The sequence below is a fragment of the Lonchura striata genome, chromosome 19 (genome assembly GCF_050655825.1).
Source record: "Lonchura striata isolate lonStrDom1 chromosome 19, ASM5065582v1, whole genome shotgun sequence".
NCBI classification, from domain to species: domain Eukaryota; kingdom Metazoa; phylum Chordata; class Aves; order Passeriformes; family Estrildidae; genus Lonchura; species Lonchura striata.
The window spans coordinates 7983594-8010875 of record NC_140721.1 but is presented as its reverse complement, the minus strand read 5'-3'; the positions used below and the strand labels follow the sequence as shown (position 1 = coordinate 8010875).

The 27282-nt window shown below is 45.5% G+C and overlaps 1 protein-coding gene across 8 annotated transcripts in view; it reads right to left on the bottom strand.

Moving 5' to 3' along the window:
* LOC110482089 (sphingosine-1-phosphate transporter SPNS2) overlaps positions 1-27282 on the bottom strand; it is a 133622-nt gene that overhangs the window by 5734 nt on the left and 100606 nt on the right. For 2 of the 8 annotated variants that reach the window (XM_085557567.1, XM_085557565.1), the window contains 3 exons: positions 25132-25230; positions 14577-14740; positions 13932-14014 (listed from right to left, as the gene is read on the bottom strand). In XM_085557567.1, the coding sequence (XP_085413693.1) occupies positions 13948-14014; positions 14577-14740; positions 25132-25230 (330 nt within the window). In that variant the 3' untranslated portion in view covers positions 13932-13947. Of the gene's footprint in view, positions 1-4798; positions 14015-14576; positions 14741-25131; positions 25231-27282 lie in introns of those variants that run through there. The other 6 variants (XM_085557563.1, XM_085557561.1, XM_085557562.1 and 3 more) reach the window with 6 other exon arrangements.

Genomic DNA, 27282 nt, shown 5'->3' with positions numbered 1-27282 from the left:
GCTGTACTTGGGCAGCAGGAACATAAATTGAGTTACAAAGGGAGAGTCTCCACCTACCAATGAAGATTGGCTGTGCCAGTGTTGTGGTTTAGGACTTTTTATTTCTCTACAAGAATTTTCTGCTATATGTGCTGCTAGGAGACAATAATGACCAGGTATTAAGAGAGACAAAAGAAGTGGCAGAGCTCAGGGGAGGGGTCCAGCTGGCTGCTCTTTTTTTACCTGGGGGTTTCTCTGGGAAAGTCAGAGACACTGGAAGAATTGGGATGGGAAAAAAAAGGGGCTGGGGCTGCTCTGTGCTCGCCTTGTACACACACACTCGAGTAAGAGAACTCTTGTTTCCCATATCCCTGCCTGAGAGCCCCGTAATTTCAAAGTTATAGTAATTCAGAGGGAAGGGAGCTGCATTTTCCATTCCAAGGGAGGCTCCTGCCTTCCTTAGCAGACACCTGTCTTTCAAAGCAAGAACCAACCTGCCCCAGCAGTGGTTTGTACCTCTGCTGTCAAAGGCAGCTTCTCTGCATCAGTGAAACCCTAGGACAGGTGCACAGGGAGCATCACACAGCTGCCACTGCCTGAGGCCCTGCCAGGTGACAAATTCTCAGGAAGCATCACACTCTTTTGGACACACTAAAACTTAGTTGTGGATCTTCACCACACTTTGTACCTGTCCCGGATTGAGAAGCAAGATACATTCTATTACCATCTGTACTGCAGTTGTCTTGTGTTAAGTGAACAGTTTTCCTTATCTCTTCCACAATCAATCCTTCCTCTGGGGAGACACCTGCTGATAATGGGCCACTGAGTGTCAATGCATGACTGATAAGAACTAGAACATCCCATTGGGAGGTGCTCTGCCCAGAGGGAGGAGCCCAGCATTCCTACCTGGATATAATCTTGATTTTCTGGAACACCAGCATGGCTTTTCCTGCACTGGATTTCCCAGAGGAACAGCTACCTCTTCAGAAGAAGACTGCACCCTTTTCTACAGGATCACTGCTCCAACAGAACCACACCTGACACTCCAGGGATTGCAGCCATAATTCCAATTGGACTGCTGCCAACACCCTGTCCAACAGGGGGTCAGGTTGTGTTCTGACTCTCAGTGTTGTTTTGGTTCACTGCATTGTTTATATTTTTATTTTCTTCCCTAATAAAGAACTGTTGTTCCTGGTCCCATATTTTTGCCTGAGAGACCCCCTTAATTACAAATTTATAACAATTCGGAGGGAAGGGGTTTACATTTTTCCATTTCAGGGGATTTCCTGCCTTCCTCAGCAGACACCTGTCTTTCCAAACCAAGACAGTACCTGACTCAGAACACTCTTTTTCACTGAAATGGATTCAAACACGGTCCAGGATAAAAATTAATCAGTACTCAGGGGACACCTTCCAAGAAATCTCTACATCAGGAATTGGTCCAGTTCAGCCCACAGCTCTTAACTTCACACCAACCCCACAGGTCTCCAAGGTGCATAGAAGCCTCTGTGCTTTTTCTGCTTTTCCAGGCTACAAACAGAAATATTTCTGATGGAAGAGCTGACCCAAGTTTCTTCATACAAGTCCCATTCTTGGTAACCCTATTGCACTGGAAATCACATTGTATTGAACATTGGAATTGTGCAGAATACATCAGAGAAAACTACCTGGGAATGCTACAGCCAACTTCCAAACTAGGAAGCAAGCTATGGAATGTCACAAACCTATCACAGAACACTAAAACTCCAGAGGTTTGAGTGAGCCATAATGTTTGAAAGTCCTAGCTCTTGCCACATCATTCCACGTTCTTAGAGGACACAGGATATATACAAAAGAAGTTAGTTTTGCTGTGACTTGAGCATGGACTTGCATTGCTGACACAACTGGGAATAGACACAACTTTCGTCCTTGAATTCAGCCTCCTATGAAAAAATGTACCCCCCTTTTATTTTGACACCTTTCTCTCAAGTTCTGCTTTATCTCTGTTTCACAGGTGGGAAAAGCGGCCTGGAGGTGCTAATCCTGAAAAGCTTTTCAAGATTTGATGGGAAATTAGACTGCACATGACTTGTGAACCTGCTGGGGAGAGAAATGACTTTCAGGGATCACACAGGAAACTGGTGGACAGGAGAGAGAACTGAAATAGTCCCCAAATTTGGGACAGTGCCTCCTCAATCCCCCTGAAGCCCCATGCTGCAGACAGTGGTCACTGCCACAACCAATGGCAGCGGGGCTCAGTTTATGGGTCAGGTGGGATTTTGTGTACTTTTTTACAGCAAACCTTCAAATAATAAATTTTAAACTCTCTTAGGTGGCAAAATGTAGTACATGGGCTTAAAATAACATGGCTCAAGAGCATCTAAATCCCTCATTAAGTACCATTTGCCTGTCTAATAATGATAATCCCACACTGAATGGATCAATGAACATTGGCTCCTAAATTGTTCTGTTTGCTCTGCAGTGTTTTTTTAATATTGTGAATGTTTTCATTCCTTGAAGAGAGTAGGGTGGGAACCAGTCTATTATTTCTGGAGGAGGAAACTCACCCACATTGCCTTTCAAGAACAGAAGTTGTACAACTTTTTGGGTTTTTTTTACAGACTCCTCTAGCAGTTAAAAATGTGGCTGATTCTCTCTAACTCCACCACTTCCTCTCCTGTAAAACATAAATATTTCTCCTAGCTCCTATCAGGTAATTTCCATGTACTGTGACAGCATCTATAATTCTGAAGTATTTATAAGTCTGTCTGTTTAATATTAAACTACATGCTCTAGAGCTGTTAAATATTTATGCTACGTAAAATGGATCTAATTTCACTGCACCTCGGCCAGTTAGAGACCTGCATGAGGACAAGACAGCCAATTTAAGATAACAGATGACTGGCCAGCATCTTTTACAGGTCAGCCATGCTCTATTTCAGGAACTGGGCAGGATTATTCTCCAGATGCTCTGTCCCTTCCAGCCTTGCTGCTCCCCAGGCCAGCAGCTAATGGAGATTACAGGTTGTAGTGCAGCCAGCACTGCTGGGCAGTGCCAGGGGTTTGAAAGAATTCCTGCTGCCTACATCCAGTGCAAGAACCTTCTCTCCTCCCTGGGCCAGCAAGGGGAGAAGCCAGAGCCACTGCTCACCTGCCTGCTCCAGCTGTGAGGAGCACTGGTGGCATGTGTGTGCCACTGACTGTCCTGCTGAGCTCCAGCGACGTGTCACCTCTGTCCCTGAGCTCCAGCCAGCAGCAGGGTGCCAGGAAGGAGGACACACCTCAGTGTGGGGAGCACTGCTGTGCCCAAGGCTGTGCTTACAGAAAGCTTTTGGGAATGCTGCCAGCCCAGTTCATGTCAAGTTCCATGCCTAAGTTAAACACCACCTGTATTTCAGTATCCTGCAGCTTTGCAAAGCCCAGTTTTCTTGCTATCTAAACCAGCCAGACTCTGGCTTTTGTATCTGAGAAGCACATTAGGAAATGTTGTCTTGGTTTTTACAGTCTACTCTATTTAACATCACTTAGTTTTTACAACCAGCAATAAAATGCTCCAGTAGGGTCCTTCCAAAGTGAAAATAAATCAGTTTTTGAGTTATTGAGCAGGAGGTTTTAGTACTGAGTTGTCAAGCTGGACCTCATTCAGCAGACAGAAGTCCAGGGGCTACAGCTAGTACAGCTGGACCACTGGATTTAGCAGCAATTCCTGCCAGTGATTAAGGATCCTTCTCCTTAATTTCAGTGGAGAGAATTCTGTGTTTCTACTGCAATGTGCCATCAAGTGCCTGTTTGAAGCAGTGCTTTAGGAAGGGACACAGAGGGACCAGTCACTAACAGCAGCCCCCAGCAGATTCCTCCTGTCTGAACTTCCTCAGATGCTGGGAGGTCAAAAACATCTCCAAAAGGCCTCGTAAACACACTGAAGCTTGAAATTTTAGGTGATGAAAAGTTCACAGCCAGACATCCTTGAAAGGTAAGGAGACTTTATGGCCTTAATCTATGAAAAGCAAATCAATTTTCAAATACAGCCAGTTAAAGGGTGTTTTTTTGCATCAGAGCCAACACCACCTTCCACCCGTGCCTCAGGGATGATGAGCAGCCCAGCCAGATGCAGCAGTCTGAAATTCCAGCTACTGAAACAGCAGCATTCAGAGCTGATGATTGAGCCTCAAATGGGAAAAGGAAAACGGAGGCTAAGGATGGTCACTTGTAGCTCCACACCTGCTGTAAGAGTGAATTTTATCAACTGATCTGTGAACACAGGAAGGGATTAGCACTGATGCTGCTGTTACCACTAATTCCTGCAGGTAACTCATGAGAGAGGTGTGGAGTAGGAGAGCTGGAGCAGCCCCTGTAACAAATCAAAGCCACAGCTGTTCTTTCACTGTTTTGCTCACTGCAGAAGCCAAAACAAACCAGAGATCTCTCAGCTGGACTCTGCCACACTCTGAGTGCAAACACCGGTCCCAGTCCTGCAGCACCTTTTCACCAGACACTTCAGGAGGAGCAAACCCAGCAGGCTGGACACTCCAGTTCAAGTGTGTACCTTCTATGCCCTTCATGCCAGAGTTTTGGTAACAGTGCAGCAGGTTAGCTGGGTTAGCCATTGCTGCCCTGCAGCAGCTAAGCCCAGTTCCCAATTTCACCTGCAGCTGGAAGGAGATGGCTTTGGTTCCCTGCTCCACAACAGTTCTCCTGGGATGCTGAGCAAGCTGCCACAGCCTCCAACTCCTCCCCAAAAAAGGCTGCAGAACATTAACCCTCACTATGACCTGTTACCCTCAGTAAGAACAGCAGAATCAAGGATTGCTCCCAGAGAGCAGCTCCTGCTCTGACTGACCTCAAGCTGTTTTGATGGTGCAGTCAGGAATTCTGGGACAAGATGTGACTGACAACATGAATTCCTGCAGAACTCCAGACTCCAAGCAGGCTGCAGCTGGAAACAGGGACTGAAAGGGAAGGAGAGCAACAGTGATCCATCAGCCTAGGGCTCCCCATGAGTGGCACAAGGATAGGATGGCACAGCTAAAAATAGTCCAGGCTGAGCTTCCTCATGCATCTGACAGGTTATCCAGCCTGCAGGAACGGGCTGTTGATGGAGCTGAGGTCAGTTTGCTGGAGGAAAAGGATGCTAAGAGAACTCTGACAAAATTCAGCAACAGTCTGGCACAGGAGGAGTTCCTTTGGAGCAGGAGCAGTGCTCACTGTGCTGCTGCCTGCCCATGCCCTATTCCCAGCCAGGGGCTCTGTGCACCTGCAGCTCTCCATGCCAAGGCTCCCACAGGAGCTGGCTGTGCCCAGCCCTCCTGCACAGCTGCCCTTGCCCTGCATTGTTCAGTCACTGTGGGGTGACAGCTCTCTGCTGGGGACAGGGGCTCCTCCAGCTGCACTGAAGAAATGAATTGGCTCAAATCCCCTTTTCTTCCTGCATGTCAGAGGGCTTAGCAAACAAAATATGATAATCATGTACAGCAAATATATTTCCCCCTCTGTTTGGTTCAGCCCCTTAAAGCTTCACTGACTGTGAGTATTTTCCATCTGTTCATTTAATCCAGGTGCAGATTTGTCTCCAGAGGCAGAAACATGGGTCAGCTTCACTTTTTTCTTCTTTCACATATCTTTACTGAGGAGAAAACTGCCATAAAGGAAAAATCAATAACCTTTCCTGCTATTTTCCCAGGCAGCTGCAGCAGAACAGATGTGAGGATGAGCAGTTTACAGCACCAATCAGGGTCCCAAGGACCTGGATGGAAATGAACTCCAGAGCTCACCAGCCTGTGGGGGTACTCTGCCACAGACCTCTGAAGTATCTGAAGATGTGGGTCTTGAAACTTTGTGCCTGAGTCTGTCTCTATAAGTATAATTCTGCCAGATATTGATGGGTTCAGTATTGAGGTGGAGGGTTCTAGTGCCACGGAAGATCTGTGGCATTAAACATACACTCACATCCTCAAAAATAATGGAGAAAAGAGCAGTGGAGTGTCTCACTTTTGATTGAATGATTGGATGGCAAGGGAGAGAAAACATGACATTAAAAGCAGGTAAAAATTGAAAAAATCTTAAAATTAAATCTTATTAAATCTTAAAATAGAAAATCCCATAGAACTTCCTGATGGCACTTGATTAAAAACATATTTCTGATCCTCCAAAATAACTGCCTCATGATACATCTCTTATCACCAACCTCTGAGCTACCAGGTGTGGGAAATAACAGAACCATGGAAGGAGTTGGGTTGAAAGGGACCTTGAAGATCATCTCTTCCAACCCCTTGCCATGGACAGGGACACATTCCAGTAGACCAGGTTGCTCCAAGCCCTGTCCAGCATGGCCTGGAGACCTCAAGGGAACATCCATCCATCCATTCCACTGTAACAGTCCTGGCAATCCCCACGTGGCTTGTAGTGGTCTGGCAGAAACTTTGGGAATGACCAAGCCAGAGCACTTAAGACACTCCTTACAGGAGCAGTGGAGGTAATACTCCAACAGTTTGTCCCTGTTTCCCTAAAAGATGTCAGTCAGGCTGTGCTGGGTTTGGCTGGAGTAGATTAAATTGAATTTTCTTCCCAGTGTCTCGAGTGGGCTGAGTTTTGGATTTGTGCTGAACATGGGTATAATATAGAGATGTTTTTGTTATTCCTGAACAGGGTTTGTACAGAGCCAAGGCTTTTTCTTCTCCTTGTCCTGCCACGCTGGTAAGGAATTGGGTGTCCATGGGAAGTTGGGAGGAGATAGAGCCAGGAGACCCAAACTGATATTGCACACCTAATGATGCAGGGCTCAGTATATAAACTGGGGAAAGAAGGAGAAAAGGAGCATGTTTAGAGTGAAGGTGTTTGTCCTTGCATGTAACTTCTTGTGTGTAAAGGATGGGGCATGGCTGATCCCCCTGCTCTGATGGGGGATGGCTGAACACCCACCTGCCATGGGAAGTGGGGAGTGAATTCCTTGTTTTGTTTTGCTTTGTTTGTAGTGCAGCTTTTGCTTTCTCTATTAAGCTGTCTGCACTCAACCCACACATTTTTCAGCTCTTATCCTTCCAGTTCTCCCAATGCACTGGTGGGGCAGGTAGTGAGTGGCTGTGAGGGACTTGCTGGGGTTAAAGCCTGGCCCAGGTCAAGGACCCAGCCACAAGTAAATTGCTCTCACACAGCCACAGTCACAGTGGCTGCCTTGCAGCCTGCTGCACAAGGAGAGGTCACTGCTGCTCATAAAGCCAGTACATTTGCAAAATGCTCTGACATCAGGAAAGAGCACGGCTGAATTTTTCATGATTTCTTCCATTTCCTTGTGTCAGAGATTGTTTCTTGCTTGGAAGGCTGCTGCCTTCTGCTCAGTGCTCCAGTCACCTGCATGGGATCTGATCAGATTTTGTCTCTGTGCCAGGACAGCCTTAGCAAAGAATCTGTCTCAGTGAGAATTTAAAATCTCCTCCTGCATGGCAAAGTCCTTCTATGCCAAGAATTCTCCTTTGCAATGCCAACACCAATTGACATGCTGAGTCCATTGGTAGCATATGATTTCAGTGCCTCTTGTACATTGTGGGAAAGTGCCTCCAATCCTGCTTTACAGCTGATGAGCATTCTAGAACAATGTCTGACTTCTTGGGGCTCACAGCAGAGTCAGTAGCCAAGACAGCAGGAGAACTCCCAAGCAATTCTTGATCTGGAGCTCCTGGAAAAATGAGCTTTGTCTCTCCTACAGCATAAGGCACATGGAGAAGTTCCATTCTTGCTCTGGGAGAGCACTAAGTAGCTAGGAATAGTGCAGGAATATTGTTTCCTTTCTCTGGCACAGGGGATGAACCTGGGAAGGTCAGTCTGGCAGGGAATGGGTGGTTTTGGAGAAGCCAGAGCTCTGCCCACAGCTTGGGGGGTCCCAGAGCTGTGCCAGCACCAGCTGCCCCCGTCCTGCCTGGGCTAAAGCAAAGCTCCTGCTGAATGAACCCTGCCAGATCATTTCAAACACCGTGTAAGGACCACAGCTGAGCTCAAACTGCCTGTGAACAGCCACACTGACCTTTGACGCCTCCCTACTCGACCTGCAGGAAATCCAGAGGCTGGCTGAAGTGACACAACAAATCAACAAATCTTCTATATGAGGCTATTTTCCATCTGCATGACTCCAGCAGCTCCCAACTGCAGCAGCAAACCAGCACTTAAAATTCAAGTCCCAAGCTGTTACATTCTTGGTTTTGCTAAGTGGTTATGGAGTTACAAACATGGCCAGTAAAAGGTGAGGAACCAACAGCTCTGCAAGGAGCTTTTTCAACCAATAGTAGAACTATTTACATTTTCACCACCTCTCCCCTTTGTATTCTTAGCACAGATTCCATATAAACCATCTAATAGTCTAATCTAGTTCCATCTGCAGTCTGTGAGTTTTTATCATGCCTCTCTCAGATACTCAAAACTCACTGCTTGCTTCTCTCCTTCCATCACCACAGATCCTCTGCATCTTAATCTGGGCTTTTTGCTGTAAGTTCATGTGGCTTTAAAGGCCAACGATACCTTATCTGGGCTCAAAAAGCATTGTGAGTTTCTACCACTGTAGGAAATGCTTAATTATTGGTCATTTGTAAAGTCAAAACAAATGAAGCAATCATATTCCTCCCTATAAGCAGTGGAGTATCAGCAGTGAGCAAATTGTTCTCAAATATCCCTTTTTTTGGAGTTGTTAAAGTCTACTTGCAGCTCCTGAAATCCTCAAATCCAAACTCAATGCAGCACTGACACATCTCTCTAAAATAAGTGTCCAGCGTCTTGTGATACAGCCCCAGCTATTTCAGAGAAGGAATGTTCTTTTTGGCAATGCAAACCACCAGAATGGAGCACACTCAGCATGTCAGCTGCCACTTCAATACCTGGGAAATGGTTAATGGAGGGGACTCTGGGCTTTGCTGGTCACCTGAGGGGTCCTTTCTGTCTCCAGCTGCTGCCACAGAAAAATGAGAGAAAGGGAGGTTTGACAGCTCTGTGAGTCCTTCCCCTGTCCCACATAATAGAATCTGCAAAGCAAAAATAAGGTCAGACACTTTCAAATTGCTGCAATAGGAGAACTGGGAGATAATTTTATATCCAGTTCTGCAAAAGGCTAAAAATAAGCCTGTATGAGGCAGAAGAAAGAGCCTGAAAATGGATTATTCTCATTTTTCCTGTAATGCAATTTGAAGATGTGCCATGTTTAAGACAGCAGAATGGCTGGACTAGGGATGGTTCTTTTTGTGGATTTTGCTATCTCCTCTGTAAAGAGGATTTTTTTCTAGTGTTTGTACACACCACTTTTAAAATGAAAGACCCACCAGCACTTCTACTCAGCAAGAGCTTCCACATCAGATCAAAGGTGTTAAGAGTAAATTTTTTTTTCTTATTAAATGTTTAATTTTCATTTTATGAGAAAAAAAAAAACAAACAAACCTGCTCGAGTTGTTTAAATAACCTGATTCTTAATATGCAAACCAAGGGGTGAATGACTGAGGCTTGCAGGCTCTCAGGTGCTGAGTGGTCACTGGTTAAAGACTTGAATTCTTTTGTTCTGAATAGCTGCATCAGTGCAGCTGTTTATTCCTGTCTGGCTGCACCAGGGATCCACACTGCAGTTGCATCCTGCTGCCTGATCTGCATTGCTGTGTCCTTGGCAAAAATATCAGCCTCTATCAGGCAGAGAGGGACTGAGCCAGTACAAAACTTGGACAGCCATCATAAGAATCTTTTCTTACCTTTGGAAAAAACCAGAAAATCTGATATCTACATGTGTAAAGCCAGGAATTAAGTTAAAACAAACAAACAAACAAACACAAAAAAAACCAAACCAAAAACCACAAAACCCTCCAAATTAAACCAACAAAATCCTTTGAGGAGTAGAGTATCCCACATCTGCACAGAGTGATTTTTCAGGAAGAATCCAGATGAATTTGGTTTTCCCTCAGCAGCAGCTGGGAGTGGCCATGGCTGGGGACAGGGCTGCAGGATCACTGCACTCACTGCCCAGGAAAGGATCCTGATACACACTAATCGTGGTGATTTATATCCCTGGTACCCAAAAGTTGTCATAGCTTGGGAAAAGGACTTTTTTGAATCCCTTTTCCTAATAAAAAAAAGCACATTTTTCCTAATTATTGATGGAGCTTCTATCAAGTACCAAATGTGGGCTTTTCTTCTGCAGCCCTCCAGGGTGAAGCTTTCTTTGTCCCAGTGCTCCACACTGTGAACAAGGAAGGGATGAACACAAACCACAGACACAACTCTCAGCACTGCTGGGCTTTTACTTCTATTGAGTGAACCTGGACTGCTCCCAGCCTTAGAAATGGCTCTTTGGAATGGCTGCACAGGTACCTGTGATGGAGCTTGAGGATAAAAGTGCAATTATCAGATTTCTGATCCACTCCAGAGGGCCTCTGCCATGGCAAGACTGTGTTGTCTTCCAGAGAGTCTAAAATTTAGCTTTATAGTAATATTGGTCTCACCAATATTCCCCAAGCAGGTAAGAAAAAGAATCAGTACAGTTCAGAGTGCTGATGTTTGGAAATAAAATATAACTGCTTTAGGTCTCCTCTGCAGAGGCACAGAGCAGGAAAGAAACAACACAGTCAAGTGATATCACAGAAGGAGTTGCAGTTGAGTGGTTTAAAACACAATCGAAGTATTTATCATTGCTAGTGCCTCTGACATCTTACAGAACCCATTCTTAACTGTTTTCTCTCTCTTATCACTTTGGATTGGTGGGATTAAATTTGTGTTATAGAATTAGCCCCCAAAATGATTGGATTATTAGCACAGGGTGATGTGCTATCCTATTAGAAATTTCCCAGCCTTTCTTAGCTTTATGTCTACTTTCTGGGGCCTTTTTGCACTTTCTAAAGTCTTTTACCTTTTTATAGTCCTACACTACTACATTTTCTAAAAGCCTCTTTAAGATGTCAGACTTCTGAAGCAGCATGAAAATAGTAATAAAAGAATTGTTTAAAAAAAAAACAGAATTCTATAGAAAGAACTTTTTTCATTAGTGTTTTGTGAGCAGCCTTCTTGACTGGAATTCCTGTGCTAAAAAAGTACAAAATGTGCCAGGAATTGTGGCAATGATAAAAGTAGTGTGAAAGCCTGGAAATTCTTTTGAAAGGAAGCATGGTGGAAACAGGAGGAAGCTTTACAGGAAACAGTTGCTATCCTGGTATCTGCCCTGCCTGGAAGAAGAAATTATTTCTAAGCAAATGCCCAGAGACGGTTACACAAAGAAACAAACACAGAAATCCCAGCAATGACTCCCTGAACGACATTTCACAGAAGTGTGGGAACGAAAGCAGGGACAGCTCAGTTTCCATAGGCTGTGAGAGCAGTGTTCCACTTCTCTGCTCCTGTGCTGGTTCCTGCAGGGGTGGTGACCCTGTGCCCTGACCCTGGCAGGGATGGATGGCTCTCATCTCTGGCGGGTGACACCAGTGCTCGCCATTCCCGCAGCTTAATTGATTTCTTTTGGCAAAGCCAGTTTCCAACTCCCGTTGTCTGAGCAGCAGGACTGACTGCAGAGGGAAAACAAGGCATCCTGAAATAGAAATTCCTCTGTACCCAGCAAGTAATGGGTAGGATGGAGGGGAAGGCTGGCTGGGCAGAAAACAGCCTCGGCCAAAGGTGTGTGGTGCCAAGTGCAGATGGCCTGACAGGTGGGAGCTGGACGGTGAGTCTGGGGTCCAGCACGGAGTTTTTATCCACTAATAGCAAAATGCTGTCACCTTTCCTCTCACACGCAAGCATGGAGATGCTAACAAATAAATCCTGCTCCATAAATTCTGAGGAGCCGCTGAAGCTGCTGGCAGGGGACCTGGCTGACAGCACAGACCCTGCTGCACAAGGGTCCCTCCACAGTCTCCAGCCTTACTTCTCTCTTATTTCACTCTCACTTCTCAGAAACTTGAGTGAAACTGTACTCCAGGAATCTCACTGCAGGATGCCAGTGTACTTTTAACATAGGAGTGGGCACACCCTGAAAAGAGCACCTGTCCTAGGAGTCACTTGAGAGAAATTATTTTGTTAACCTGTAGGTCTCAGATTCAGTCAAAGAGAAAACGTAAAATTTCTAACCAGGCAGAAGACTGAGAAAGTACTGAGAAAGAATGTAAATAAGTTCTTTATCTCTCTTGTTGTTCACATTGTTTATAGTTAAGTTTTACTACTGTATGTCATTCACTGCACACCAATAGGTGAGATGTTTTCACTGCAGGACCAATAGAGTTGGTCTGCACAAAGCACCGTACAAAGAAACCAATGTTTTTAAAACTAAATCTAAGTTATACTCTCAACCTTCTGCACAAAGTCTATTCATTCCTGTCCTACCTCAACAGCGTCAGTTAACCATTATTTATGACAATTGTTCTCCCCAGTTTGCAACACAAAATAACTGTGACTAACTAATACAAAATTCATAAAGAAATGTGAGTCAGGAAAGGGAATGATGCTAAAAGGGAAAGAGAAACAAAACCAGGTTTGACATCTGAATGTTTTTCTTCTAAGAATGAAGCAGTGGCTGTTTGGGAGGCTTGGTTGCTCTGGATGTGGATAGAGTACAACCAAAGCTGCTAAGGGCAGACAGAAACAGAGGAATAATCCCTTTTGTGCAGGAGCAATTAGAGGTGTGGATGTGATCTCCCTCCCACATTAACACTGCTGCAAAAGCTGGGGCTTTGGCAGAACAACTGTGTAAGACACACCAGTGCAGGCAGCCAAGCAGAGTCACCCAGCTAGTGATCAACCAGCCTGTGTCCTGTGGCACCTCCTGAGTGAACCAAAACCCTCTTCCTTGAGATCTCCACTGGGGCTGAGAACAGCTGGGTACCACACTGCCCTGCTCAGCATGAAGGTCCAGGTGGGCTTGACATGCTGAAAAAATGGGAGTGATCTGGAACTCTTCACTATCAGAGTCCTGGGCCCCTCCTTCACCACCTGAGTACTATCATGCCACAGACAGCACATGTGATGCAAAGGGACACAAATCACCACAGTTAGAAGTGGAATGAACACTCTCCTCTCTGAACACAGGAAAGACAAGCCCAGAAGCTTTCCTATAATCAGGTGAGCACCCTGAGCAAAGGAAAATGCTACAGAGGGTGTTTCATCTGCTGCACTGACACCAAGTAGGACTTCTGGCTTCTTGCAGCAACAAAAACACCTTGAGCACCCAGAAACTTATGTTCATCTTGCCATGTCTCCAGGTGGTCACTGCCTGGACTGGCAGGTACAGCTTATGTGCACAAGCACAGCACAAGCACAAAACAGGGCTGGAGAGCAGATCCATAAGCTGGAGAGAAAATGTAAGCTGGAGAGCAGATTCCACCTTCCTGCCTCATGCCATGCCAGGGAAGCCATCAGAAACAAGAGACAGCTTTCATGTCTTCCCCAAATAATCTGCTGTAGTATTTACCTCTTTTTTCTCTTAGGAAATCCTTCCTAGCACCTAATCTCCAACTTCCCTTCCTGCCATTTAAGACCCTTGTATGCAGATAACAAACCAGGCATACCTCATGTCCCCAAAGCCACACTGAAATTCAACTCTGTAGGACTTCCCATCCTTATGACATGAGGTCTTGTTTTTCCACAATGTTTAAAGATATCATTATACAGGAACTTCTCCTTTCTTTGGTATTTATGTATGCTAGTAAAAGGAGGGTGGAACTGCACTTACAGGGCCATAGCACCATCTGTGGCACTGCTTCCAAATCTCTTTCATCCATCTGATAACACAGTGTGAGCCAGAAACTGTTCACACACTTATGTCAGCCCCTAATTTTCCTTCTACCTGTACAACACATAGAGTGATATTCCAGGGCCCTTCTCCTTAAGGTAGATCAAAGCTCCCATTCTCTAGTGGGGGAAAAGCAAAGGCAACTTACAGTCAACCCCAGACTAGTCACCTACCCCCATATTCAGCATGACATTACACATAGTAACTCTTATTTTTCAACAATTATGAGAAAGAGACTAACCCCAGAAGTTTGTATGTCATGTGGAAGCGTCTTCCGAATTACTGTAGTTGCCAACCGTGAGATGATCCGAATCGGTTTCTTTACTGAAAAACAGTAGCTTTTTTTTCACCAAGCTGCAAGAAGGGACTGGGAAAGACTCTTTATCATAGCAAGCCTTGAGTGCACATGTTCCCACACACAGCTTGCTTCCTCCTTGCCTCATGTTCTTGACTGCCAGAGTGGTCAGTGGGGCTCTGGGGATGGAGGCGGGTGGGTGCAGCCTTGACCACCGAGCTCTGGGGAGCACCTCCTGCTCCTCACCTCACACTCCACCGGTGCCAGCACACAGCAGCCCCTCACCATGCACAGCCTGGGCTGTGACATGCTCAGGCAAGGGTGTAAGGAGGGGCCTGTGCTCCCCTCTGAGCCATGTGGCCAACAACTGAGATCCACCAGAGCAGAAGCGTGTAAAGGATGCCCAGCCAGCATGACCCAAGCCCCTGTGCTTCGTGCAGCCTCATGCACTCTGCTGAGCCCGGGTTCTTAACACACAGCCCAACATCCTTTACCTGGAAGGGCCAAAGCCAGGGGAAGAGTACAAGCATAATGTTCAAGAGAGCAAACAGGCTGTGGTGCCTCCCCGTTCGCAATGGCCAGGCTACTCACTGTTGCTCAGCTTTAGCTCGGTCACTGAGGAAGAAGAGGGCTGTGGCCAGGAAGAACATCCCTCCCAGGACAACGACAAACGGGCAGAGCATGAGCGCGTAGCCCAGGCTGAGGAACTCCCAGACCGGCGACTCCTTTGTGCTTTGTCGTATCAGGTCGGAGATCTAAGAGAGAGGGGTAAAAAAATGAGTCACTTTGATGAAAAAGAGACACCATAATAGTGCAGGGAACACGATTTCTGAAGCAGCCACCCACCAAACATGTGTCAGGCTTAAAGTGGAACAGTGTGTTCAGCAGAAGCTGAATGTCCCTCGCACCCTTCAGCCTTCCACTCTGGAGCCTGGGCAATTTATGCTCTGAGGCTTGGCAGGGGTTCTCCACTCACTGTCACTCTTCTGGCCTGATCTAATATTATTCCCACAGCCCTTTCCATGTTCTCCCAGGCTGTGTCAGTGACAGCATCTGTGGGTGTCTGACCTTGCAGTACTGCACAAACTCCGTGGGGAGCCAGCAGGGCCATGCTGGTGCTGCTCAGGGGGTGAGGGGGTGATCAATCTTCTGCAATTCCTATCAGGTCCTGCTTACTCCCACACCTGATCTACTTTTCAGCAAAGGGAGGTATTAAATTCCACTTCTGTGTACTGAGTGGGAAGGGGGAAATGTTTTCCAAAGAGCAAAAAAACCAGAGATCCCATCTGATTTGGGGAAACAAAACTTGAATGTGGGGGGGTTTATGCCCATGTCTGAGGTATGGGGCTCATTCCTTCTTCCAACCTCCCAAGCCTGAAGTGTAATTGTGTGCAAGACATGGCTCTGTGCCAGGCTCAGATATGGGGCTGTGGTGGCACTGCACACCACCAAATTTATGAATTAAGGCAATCTGCACCTTCTGACAACCAAAAAGCATCATTACATGAAAGCAAACAAAATTATTTACACCTACACAAAGGAGCAGAGACATGCAACAACACTCTTTAGCTCGTTATGAAGAGCTTTTGCTAGAACTCAGTAAAATGTAAAGCATGTCTGTAGCTAAAACTTCTACATTTTAATATTTACTGCCCAGGAAAAAACTTTACTCAACAGAGAGGAAGCAGCAGTTGGGGTGGGCCTCAAGGCATTGGGTATTTAAATGTCCAGCTCTGTTTTTTATCCATGACCTTTTGTTGGGGGAGAAACACTAATTTATACCAAAAGACTGCAGGGAATTTGCCACATAAAATCCTACTGCTGTGCACACGTGCAAATCAGCTCCAGAAATAGTCAAAGTTTGTGCAGCAACTTCAAAATTGCCACATTACTGGTTATGGGAAAGCTGGAGTCAAACACAACCTACAAGCAAGTTCTGACATTCAAGGCTTAATTCTTGACATTGAAAAGAACTGTCCCATGCAGGAGAAATCACCAACTCACACTCTGCAGAGACCTGGAAGGTAAATGTGTGTGAGGAGATGCCTCAGCAGAGCCAAGCACAACAGAAGGTCCCAGAAGGATGATGCTCATGGGGACTCAGAAGAACACTGGGTGTGTTTGAGCAGGGAGACTCTGCAGCACTGGAGGTCTCAGTGGTTTATGCCCTGTCACAGCTCAGCCTGGCCCCTGGGGAGGGATGGAAAGAAGGAGCTGCCAGCCCAGTGCTGGAGGTGACACCTCTGCACATGCTGGAGCTGAGGACTGTCCTACAGGATGGAGCCCTCTCAAATAAGGGGGAGTGAATCAACACTGGAAGAGTGTAACTACAGAAAGAATTGAAGGGTTTTAGCCTGATTTGTCTGTTTCATGCCCTGCCCTAGAAAGGATGAGGAGAAAATTTCAGTGTTTGGGATATAGAAGAGTTCTAGTCCTCTCAAAAAGAACTTTATTAACAGTGTAAAACACATGAAGAAAAACAAGAGTGTTACAAACAATTCTCATGTGAGACTCAAGGCAAATAAAGTGACCACTAGTTGGAGAGATTTGTTTAAAAACAGCAACAAGACTTGAATGTGAAAAGGATGCACCCCCAGGAAAGCAGCAGAATGTGCTCTGCATCCAGCAGACGGGGACATCAGCTGGTCATTAATTCCCTTTGGTATCCAGACACCTTAATTCCAAACACTTCCCTTACTCTTCATTATGAACCAGAATTTGGCATTGAGTCAATGTCTCTGTCAGGCTGCAATAGCCAGAGTTGAGGATATTCTAAAACAGAAATCTAGACATTCTAAACCACTTTTCATTTTTGGGAATGGATACAATTATTCTCTAAAAGGACCAGACAATAAATCACTTGACAAATTGACATGGTAAGTCAGCAGCAGAGGATGAATGGCCATGCAGGTACTCCTGATTGCTTTCTCCATGGATGACATGATATTCTAGGCTAAAAAACAGCTTTGAAAGTGTAAGGTCTCCAAAAAATAAATCTCCCAATGCATTTTGTCCCCCACCTTCCCTTCTAATGCACTGTGTTGACCTTTTATAGCAACAAATCATGTTATTATTAAATCTGCTGTATTTTTCATTTTTAACCAAGCACATTCTGTAAATGCACAGTTTAGAAAAAAATGTCTTTCCTCCCTTTCAAGGTATAATTCTTTCCACCAAGCTGCTGGGCTTCCTCACCCAGGTTCCATAGAATTTGCTCCCCGGTGTCTTCGTCTCTAAACTAGAGAATTTTATCAGTCCACATATATGTTTTTGCTGTTAGCAGTTGCTGTTCTCTGTTAGTTTGTTCCAAACCACCTGCTCAGGCTGGAACTTTGGCATCTCCTCTCAAGAGGACACAGGACATAATTACAGACCTAGGCTCCAAGAATGACACACCGTTTGCCAAATGCTCTGCTCTGTACTGCCAGTTTTGGGTTTTCCTTGCAATGACAGCATCCTGAGCTGGCCAACTCTGATTTGGCAAGACCCAACCAAGCATACTTTTTTGTGTCTTCTCTCTTACATGAGGAACAAACTGCAGGGGCTGTGCGTGGCGGGTGCCAGCTCTGCAGCACAGTCATGTGTGGGATTCCTTCCTTTGTTCCTCCAGCTGGGAGGTGCCAAAAAGCTTCAAAACATCTATGCAGAACGTGGGGGTGGAAAATCAAGAGGGAAGTCCTGTTGCTGCTCTGCAGTCTAATCACAAGCCTTTGATACCAGCCTAGCTGTGAAAAGTTCACATCTCCTCCCTCGCTGTGCAGCACAGGGCTCAGACCAAGAGGAATGACTTTGCTAAATAAACCCCAGCTTGAGGTGTTTTTACAGCAGAACACAGCGTGTGCTCAGCTGGTGGCAGCCCCCTGGATGGAGTCCAGCTGGAGAGAGCTCCTGCTGGCTGGAGAACCAACAATGGGCACCATCCCAGCCCCAAATCCCCAGCTCTGTCTCCATCTGAGAGCAGGAGACAACAGAGGAACAAAGGGAAACTTCATTACTTCCTTGGGAAGAGTGTGCTGTGTGCTTTGGAACTGGGGACAGGCCATGGCTACAGTAGATGCCAAGGTGGGCTGAAGCCCAAGGAAGGCATCTGGATTCCATGTTCTGTCTCTCCTGAACAGTCTGGGTGGGTAAATTAACTGATTTATTAATTACAGTGTAATGGTAACAACATCTCCGAAATCACCATTTCATTTCCTCTCTCACTGTTGCTGAGTCAATATCTCAATTCCTCTGCAATTGGCTTCTCTAAATTTCTGATGCTGCCACTTGGGCACAAATCCTGCTACATAAGAAGGGTATTTCTGGCAAAAATATCTGATTTTCATGACTACCAGTTTGATACAAGACAGGTTTTCCCTGGCTGATCATTTCAGTACAGTTCCTTAACACAGTATTCCCTGTAACCCCACAATGGTTTGAGATCCACCCACTCTGAAGTCAGTGTGAACGTGAAAGGTTTCTTCAATTTTCTAAAAAATGGAATATGAATACATATGAAGCTGAGAAAGCAAAAAAGGAGGGATTTTGTAAAGTAAACAATTTTCTGGGCCTCCAGGGGAGCAGAAGAGTTTACACTGTACTAAATAGCATGAGGAAAACTTTATAATAAGAGGAAGTAAACATGTTTTTTAATGATATTTTCCCCTTCCCAGGATGACGAGGCTGCATGAAATACATGGTGCTGCCTTGAAAAAGGCTACAGTAAATTAAGATACTCCACAGGGATGCTGCTTGCTGTGCCAGGACATGGACTTGGCACATCAGAGCAATATCTGCCCCATTTGCCCTGGAGAGGGTTGGAAGTCTCTTTTCTTCAAGCCATTCTTCTCTGCTCTGGTCTGCCCAGGGATTTTCTAAGTTAAGACTAGACTCTCTCTGATCCCAAGAGAGATGCCTCATAGCATGGGGAATGTGAAGGAACTCCCATGACAGGGCCCAGGCAGAACCTGTAGGGATGGGGGAGCCATTCCCATGTAGGAACAGGTCTGTGGCACAGCACCTTGAGCAGCATCCCTGTCCCCACCTCTCCTGGCAGGGCCCCTTCCCTGAGATCTGTTGCTATATCCCACGAGTCCTTGTGTGGAAGAGAATCTGCACACATGCTGAAAGGTGCTCAGCACCATGAAAACTGCCATCTTGGGAGCTCAGAGGAAGAAAACATTTATTTCAGGAGGTTTTCAGTGCACAGAGCAGTGACAGAGCAGATTAGACAGTCTGAAGTACTTGAATGCAACAACGACCTGCTTTGGATTTCTGGGCTTTCTCTAATGAGTTACTTTCACCTACATTAAGCATTTATCAAAAATACTGAGAACCTGAACATCTAACAAAGTCATGAACATGACAGATGCACAGAACTCTGAAAAAATACCAAAGTAGGCTGGGAACCCTTGGCACAGAGCATTTTAGGGATGGGAAGTACTTTGGTATTTTACTGGCAAACTTAAATTTTATCTGTTCCTGACTCATCAGGAGTGGGAAGCTTGTTAGCTTGTTGCAGCGAGGAGATCAATCCCATGAGGACTGGTCTCCAGGTGGTTAATGGTCTTTTTATTTTACAGCTGACAGCTATGTCAAAAATTTAGCCTTTCAGTGCACTATGAAAAAGACTTTTAATTACTCAGGACCAGAGAAATCCTCAACCTAAAGTTATTGCTTGAAGAAACAGGTAATAAGGAGGAGGGGCTGGAGGCTCTCACCCTCAGATTATTTCCCTGGCAAGCACAGTGGATGTTCAGACTAGTAAAGCCAAGTTCCATTTCACCCACCCAGTGTGGGTCATGCACAAGCATGAACGTGGGGAAAGAGCTCTACAGGAGGAGTGATGCCACCAGGGTCACACCACACCTGTCAGGCAGCTGGGACTTGGTAAAGGAAATAAAGTAAAAACCATAAATGTGGATCACATTTCATCTGCCAACTCTCTCAGGTGATGGGAGATGCTGCTTATACAGACTCATATTCACTATATTAGAACATGCTGCAAAAGGCCACAAGACAGAGGCCTCTGTTCCATCCTCAACCCCACAAGAGCAGTGGAATAACAGAGAGTGATGCCAGGAGAGTATTTTGCACATTTTTGTTTCAGGACATTACTGCCTTTTTGACCTTGAGCTCATCTCTTAGGAGGAGGCAGGAAGGACAGGACCCCAGCAGGCACCTCATGGGCCATGTGTGAGGAATGGCTGGATGGGTCACCCAGGGACACAACACCCAGACTGCAGCAGCACATCCCAACCATCCACTTTACTGCAATACCCTGTTTTAAGTCAGACAGAAGTGGATTTGACTCCCAGTGGGCTGTGGCCTGTTTTAGTCTAGCAAACTAAACTGGAAAAAGTGTCCTTCCAGAGTAAGCATGTCCAACTCTGAAGCAGCCATAGCATTTAAAATCATAAAATATGAATTTTAAACCATAATACATGAGTTCTGTTTTCTCAGGCAGGCAAGTCTTTACACATAGAGCTACATTCTATACAGATACACTTGGTGAGGTAAAAACCTTCAAACCAAATCAACAAAAAGGCTGTTTCAAACTGGGCCAAGACCCTGTGAAATCTGCACCTCCAGGTAGAACTTTCATTAAAAAGTATCTTAATTGCTGCATTTACTACAGTTTTTCTTGCCTTGCCCCTAATGAAACGCTGATCTGCTTGCCCTGACACCAGGGATAATTAACACTGCTCTACTAACTACTTGCTAAAGGAAGGTCATTAGTATTCTTGCTGCTTAAATAGCTCATTAGGTTTATCAGCCTGCTCAGAGGAAAGCTGGAGAGGGAGAAAAGTGAAGGGTGCCAAGGCTCCCACAGCCCAGCTGGCAGGGAGTGGCTGGAGGTGGTGTCCCTCCAGTAAAACTGAGACAGCCCAGGAAGGCAGGAAAGATGGGAACCACCATCAGAGGAGTTCAGGGAGTAGGTTTTAGCTCATCAAAAGGTGCTGGTGGAGGAGAGCTATCTCTGGCACTTCAGAACATCCTCCTCACAGGCTGATGTTGCCAGGTGGCAAGGAGATAAAGATCTCCAGGTGACAAGGAGATAGAGATTTCATCCTCAGACCTTCTGAACCGCTGCACAGAGAAGATGAGAGGGAGTTTAAGTGAACAGGAGAGCAGCCAGCAGCAGGGCAGTGAGGACAGTGTGTGCCCACACAGCACCTGCCTGGCACACAGGGACAGCACTGCCTGCACCAGGTCCTGTGGGTCTCACAGGCAGAGGCAAGGCAAGGGTGGAAGAGCAAAGTGCTCAGCAAATGACAAACCTGGAGGAAGGAAAGAAAAAATCCCAAGTCACAGCCTTGAAAGAAAACCCTCCTTCTGCCTGTATTCAGCTTTCCAGAAGCAGGAGAGCAGTCAGGAAGTGGAGGGGGACACAAGAAGGATGATGTAAACCCTGAGCAGGGAAAACAGGTTCATGCCTGTGCACAGATGGACACAGGAGCAAGGACTGACAGTTGTTTTATTTTAAAGGGTAACCAAGATCAAACCAGAATTAGTGATACAAAGAGCTGGAGTTGTGATGCAGCCTGAGAAGAGTTAACTATTTCACATGCTGCTGTCACTGCCTTCCACTTGCTCTTCTGAGTCTGAAATGCTGTTTGGGCAGCAGTTGAAGACCTTTATCTGATAGTCAACATTAATGGTGGGATTTGGGGCATTTCTCTTCACACTTCTGTGCTCCAGCAATCGTGTCTGCATAGTGGGAGTGGTCAAAGACAAAAGTACTACACATACTTGGGTGCAATGCACTGAGCAGGTGAGATTTCTCACCTACTGCCTCAACAATAAAGCTTGGAGTAACTCTGGAGGTGTTAAAAAGGAGTTATTTAAACTACAGGTTGGTTATCACAAGGATCCTGAAAAAAGTACAGCTCTCTAGGAATAAAAGCTGTCTCATCCACTGAACTTCTGCAGCAATGCCTTCTTGGCATTCTTATTTGGAAATGAACAGGCAGTGCTGATTTACAGTAAATGATCTCAGAGCTTGCCATGTAGTAAAGCTTTATGCAAATTACAACTGCCACCCTAAAGCTGCATTTGCATAACTCCTTTGTAAGTCAATCTTAAGCCTTTTTACCATAATAAAAGTTATCAATATTTACAGAGACATGAAAAATAGCCACACATATGTGCTCCCTGCCACTTAGCTTTTAAGCACTAATGTGTATTTGCTGCTTTGGGTGGTTAAAGGAGATTCAGTGCTCCCGATCGGGAATGGGATGAAGTTATAGAATGTCACCTTGAGCTCTCAGGACACACCACAGAGCACAGCAGCAACTGCACACCTGAGGCTGTGGCTGATCAGCACCTTCTGTGTTCCACATGGGGATTTTAAGATCAATACTACATTTATTGGTATCCTGCAGAGATAACTGCCTGCCACAGCTCCGTCCTACAAGGACAAGGGTCTCCAGTTCTTTATTAAGAGCATTGTTAGAGGGAGTCTCACTATAAACTCACCTAAACCATGTAGGATTCCAGCCAAGTTTGATTAAAGCTCTGATCATTTAGTGAGGGAACTTCAGGAGAATTCTGTAAGCAGTTGGAAGGCACAGCAGAGCTCCAGGATCCCAGGTGAACCCAAGTGATCAGGGGGCTGAGTTTCACCCATTCTGAGCTTGCCTGTTATTGCAGCTCACAGAATCATTAAGGTTGGAAAAGATCCCTGAGATGATGAAGTCCAACCTGTGACTGAATATCAGGTTGTAAACCAGACCAGAGCACCGAGTGCCACATCCAATCCTTCCTTGGACACCCCCAGGGCCTTCTGCTGCTCTCCTTCAGAACCTTCCCCCTGCTCTTGGTCTGCTTTGTGAAGAGTCTGGAGTCACAGCAGCGGGAGCTGAGGATTCCCAGAAGGACTGTGAGAATCAGGTTCCCAAATTTCCCTTAAATCCAGCAGGAGTAGGTTACTCAGCCCTCACAGACTGCCTTGAAAATCCTGGTCAGAATCTGAGCCCCTTCTGCAGCCTGCCCAGGTAGGGTTTCAGTGCTACATGGGTTTCTCCATCCTGCACTGAAACTGGACAGTTCCTGTGGTTTTTAATGCCCAGGTTCAGTGCTTGCTTTAGCTCTGGTACAGAAGTTGGCTGTCCTTTCACTTTAAATAGTATTTGTTTGCCTGTGTTATGTGGAGCTGTAGCTGACCTTTCAGTCCTGGTAGCAGAGGGAGGATGAATCAGGGCAGCCAGAAAAGAGGCTGCACAAAGGGATGCTGGCTCCTTTCATGGCATGAGTGCCTCACTCCTCTTCTGCACAGAGCCTTGGACCTGCATCACCTCCTCCCACATCACAACTGCCCAACAATTACAGCATTAGAAAAGGAGAATTCAAAATAATAATGAATAATTTCCCAGTATAAAGAAAGCCTAATGCAGCTATTAAATTGGGGCTATATTTATTTCAGCCAAGAATCCTTAAGTAACTCACAACTTGCTTGATCTCTGAATACCAGTAGGGCAAGGCACATTATTTCTACAACCAAAGACTTTTTATTTTTAATCTATGACATTGAAGAGCCCCAGGCAACTTTCAAGAATAATTGCAATCATTCAGGGCCCCAGGTATTCCTCCTGGACATCCCTCTTCTGTAAGGAAAAGGATGAACATGCAGAAGTCACCTGAGGCAGCCTGGCCTGCCCAGCCCTGCCTTCATCTCCAGCCCCTGTCCTGCCTGGCTCCTTCTCTCCCACATGCCCCACATCACCTGCCCTGCATGAAGCAGCCTCTCCTGCAATTCCTTTGTTGTTGCCACCTTCAAATAACTTCTAAAATAAGATTACTTCTCCCCAGGTACCCAGAACATCAAAGCAAATAAAGAGTTAAGCTAAATTGTGCATTTTTATTCTCTTGAGGCATTTCTCATTTCTCTGGTCTTCTCAGTCTTATCTCTATCTGCCTTCTCCTGTGTGCTTCAGAGGGCTACAGAGCAGCCATAGCATTGCCACTCAAAAGTAAACACTGACGTATATTTGAGCAGATATACTCACAAAATTAAATATATATAAATTAATATGTGTAGCTACACACATTGGTGTCTACAGGATGAATAGATGAGCAATGATGGCTGTAAAAAATAAAAAGCCCCACATGCTTAAAAAAGCACTCAGCAGCTGTGTCTGAGCTGGAGGAGCACATTAAAGTCCTGTCTCTCAGCTGATGGGACCAGGGAAGATCCCAGTTACATCCCTGGGAAGCAGCACTTTCAATACATAAGGATCACTTATGGATTTCTGTGGAAGCTACTATATTTTATAAATTATGATCTGTGATCTCTGAAACTCCATGCACCAAACTCCACTGAAGGAGCAAGACATTTCCCCAGTATATCCAGATTTCTTTTCCTTATTATATTTCCAAGGCCTTTTCTTTTCAACTGTGAATGTTCCCTGACTGCCAGATTTTGGAGCTGGGTCTCTTGTTCTGTTCTGCAGTAGGATAATGGTGGCATAGGAAGGGAGATCTCCACTCAGACCAAGGCCAGCCACTGAAGCAGTCACAGAAAGGAATCCAAAGTGAACAGCCCAGGAAGGAATACTAACAAAATCCCCTGTCTGGGCACTGCCAGGCTCCCCAGGGCAGGGCCATGGCCCCGAGGCTGCCAGAGCTCCAGGAGCATTTGGACAGTGCTCTCAGGCACAGGGGGGATTGTTCGTGTGTCTGTGCAGGGCCAGGGGCTGGACTGGATGATCCTTGTCAGTCCATTCCATCCCAGAATATTCTGTGCTTCTAAGATTTACGATCACATAATGCAGGTACAGCTGTGTGTTGCTGTCCATAAACAGATATTTGGTTTCTGAGATCAGTTAACAGCTAAACACACACATGACTGTCTTCCAACCTAATTTCTATGGGCCCCATGTCCACACCACAGCAAGAACAGTCTCTCTTTCCAGAGCTGTGAGCTTTATAAACACCTTAGGTTAAAAAGATGTGGAAGTTTATGGTAGATGCACCCAAGCAGTCCCCCCTGGTTTGAACTGCAGCTCACAACAACCCAGCCAGATAAAAAAAGTGGAGCTGCTCTGCGGCACTTCCCATCCTGCTGACAAACACAGGCCTTCCTTCCCAGCAGCATCTAACCTGGCATTTCAGATGAGCAGTTTGGAAACAAGAGCAAAGCCTGCCAGAGCCTGCTGTGAGCACTTACAAATCCAATGAGATAAGGACTGCCAGCATCTCCCAGGAGGTGTGAAGTGAAACTCTGCAAGGCCACTGCGGTTGCACGGCGAGTTGGAATGACCACGTACTGCAAAGAAGGGGAAAGAAACAAAAATAGGTGAAGAAGCTGAAATAAGAACCTGCCCATCTGCCTTGTACTGCTCAGTTCATGCCCAGGGCAGCACAAAACAAACCAGACAACCCAGACAGAAGCACTGGCCAGCCCATGGCTGGTTCAGGCAACTGGGAGCCTCAGATACCCTTCCTGCTCTGGAGTCTCCTGCTGGCAGGGGCTGAGGGATGAAGCTCTGCCCTCTGCTCCACTCTCAGCTTTGCCCACTTTGCTGTTGCTCCTCAGTCTTAATTTTACTTTGCTGGTGGGGAGAATGAAGTTTAAAGTTGCTCAACACCATCAGCCTTCCAGTCAAGGACTGTGCTGTAACCTGGGATATTTGGTTTATTCTGTAACAAAAGTGATTTTGTTTCCTCAACTATCAGCAATCCACATCAGTATGAAAGGTCATGGTCACACATCCTCCCTTCCCACTCCATCTCTAGCCACTTTACATTTTTCTCAAAAAATTGTGATTCTATTTGTGAAAAGTGACAAAGGCACATTAGGAAAATTTTCCATGGCCAAGATATTGTATTTTGGTCTTCACTCCTCTAATAGGACATGACACCCTTAGCCAGGCCATGCAGAATCAGTCAGATTACACAGGAGCAGTGGAAAACACAAATTACTTCCCCATGAAGGGACTAGAGCTCACAGATAACAGAGCCCTAACCACAGAAGGGGATGAAAAAATTAAAAAAAAAAAAAAAACAGCAATCCCCTGTCCTGTGGAATGACCTTAATTTTATAATACACTTTTTAGAGGCAGAAGGAAGTAATTGTCTCTTGCATAAATTGTTAAAGACTCTGGCTAAGGACATATGCATCAAGTCCACATATCCCAGTTTATGAATTGATTCTGTCTTGATTTAAAGGCTGGAAGTAATGAAGAATTCAATAGGTCTCTAAATCCAAGTGAGCATTGTTTCTGCCTGGAAGCACTGATCTCACTGCGCCTTTTGCTGTGCCTCTGACAGGAATGACTCTTGTTCAGCCCTTTGGAGACCATCATCCCTTTTATTTATCCACTTTCTCTCTGATGGGCTGTCTTCAGGCTTTCTTTAGATGTCCTGCCTTGCCATGATCCTGCAATCCTTTTCCAAAGTAATTTATTAATTAAATGTGACATTTCAGGAGTGGCCCATCGCCAGCCAGAGATACATGGATCCTTCACCTGGACTGACTGGCAGGGAGAACTCACTCAGGGCACAGGACTAAAGTACAGAGCAGTGCTTGAACTATTCCTCACAGGGAAGGGGAGTTGCCCTGTCTGCAGTGGAAAGAATTATCATAAAACCAGAAACAAAATAAAGAGCACTGAGAAAATCCACACTAAAAAAGAACTGATGCCTATTTAAAATTATCATCTCGTTCCAAGCACAGACAATTCCCAATCATGGAAATTGGAAAATATGAAAATATGGAAAATTAGATTAAATGCATTTCCATATGAAAATATGGAAAATTAGCTTAAATGCTTTTCCTTAGGGTTTCCCATGTGTGTTTAGATGACCTGCCAGTTCTTTCATCCCTGTTTGACAAAGCTGCAAATGCACACTGCTAATGCACTTTCATGCCATGTATTAAGCAGGCACCCTGTTCAACTTCTTTGTGCAACAGAAGAGCAAGATATGTTCAGATCCAGAGCAGCTGCCCAGCTGTGGATGTCAGGCCCTGCCTTCCTTTTGCATCCAGTAACTCAGAACATGGCTTGAAGAGAGAAATCCCTAGAGGAAAATCAGCTCTAAACTTCATTAGAGACACAGAAATGTGCTGAAGGTCAGCATGTGAACAGGAGGAGAGCCCCACAATTCATTCCCACTCCCCAAAGAGACAGATAATGGATGCAACCTGCATAGACCAGACAGAAGAAAAAAAAATTAAGAGTGAGTTATTTTCGTTCTTCCCACCTGGCCCAGTTCACACAGGGCCAATGGAGAAACTTTCTAAAAGATCTCTTTGGGAAAGGGCATCTGAGTAGATAAAGTGAAATTCTACCTAATTCAAGAGCTGTGCATAAATGTG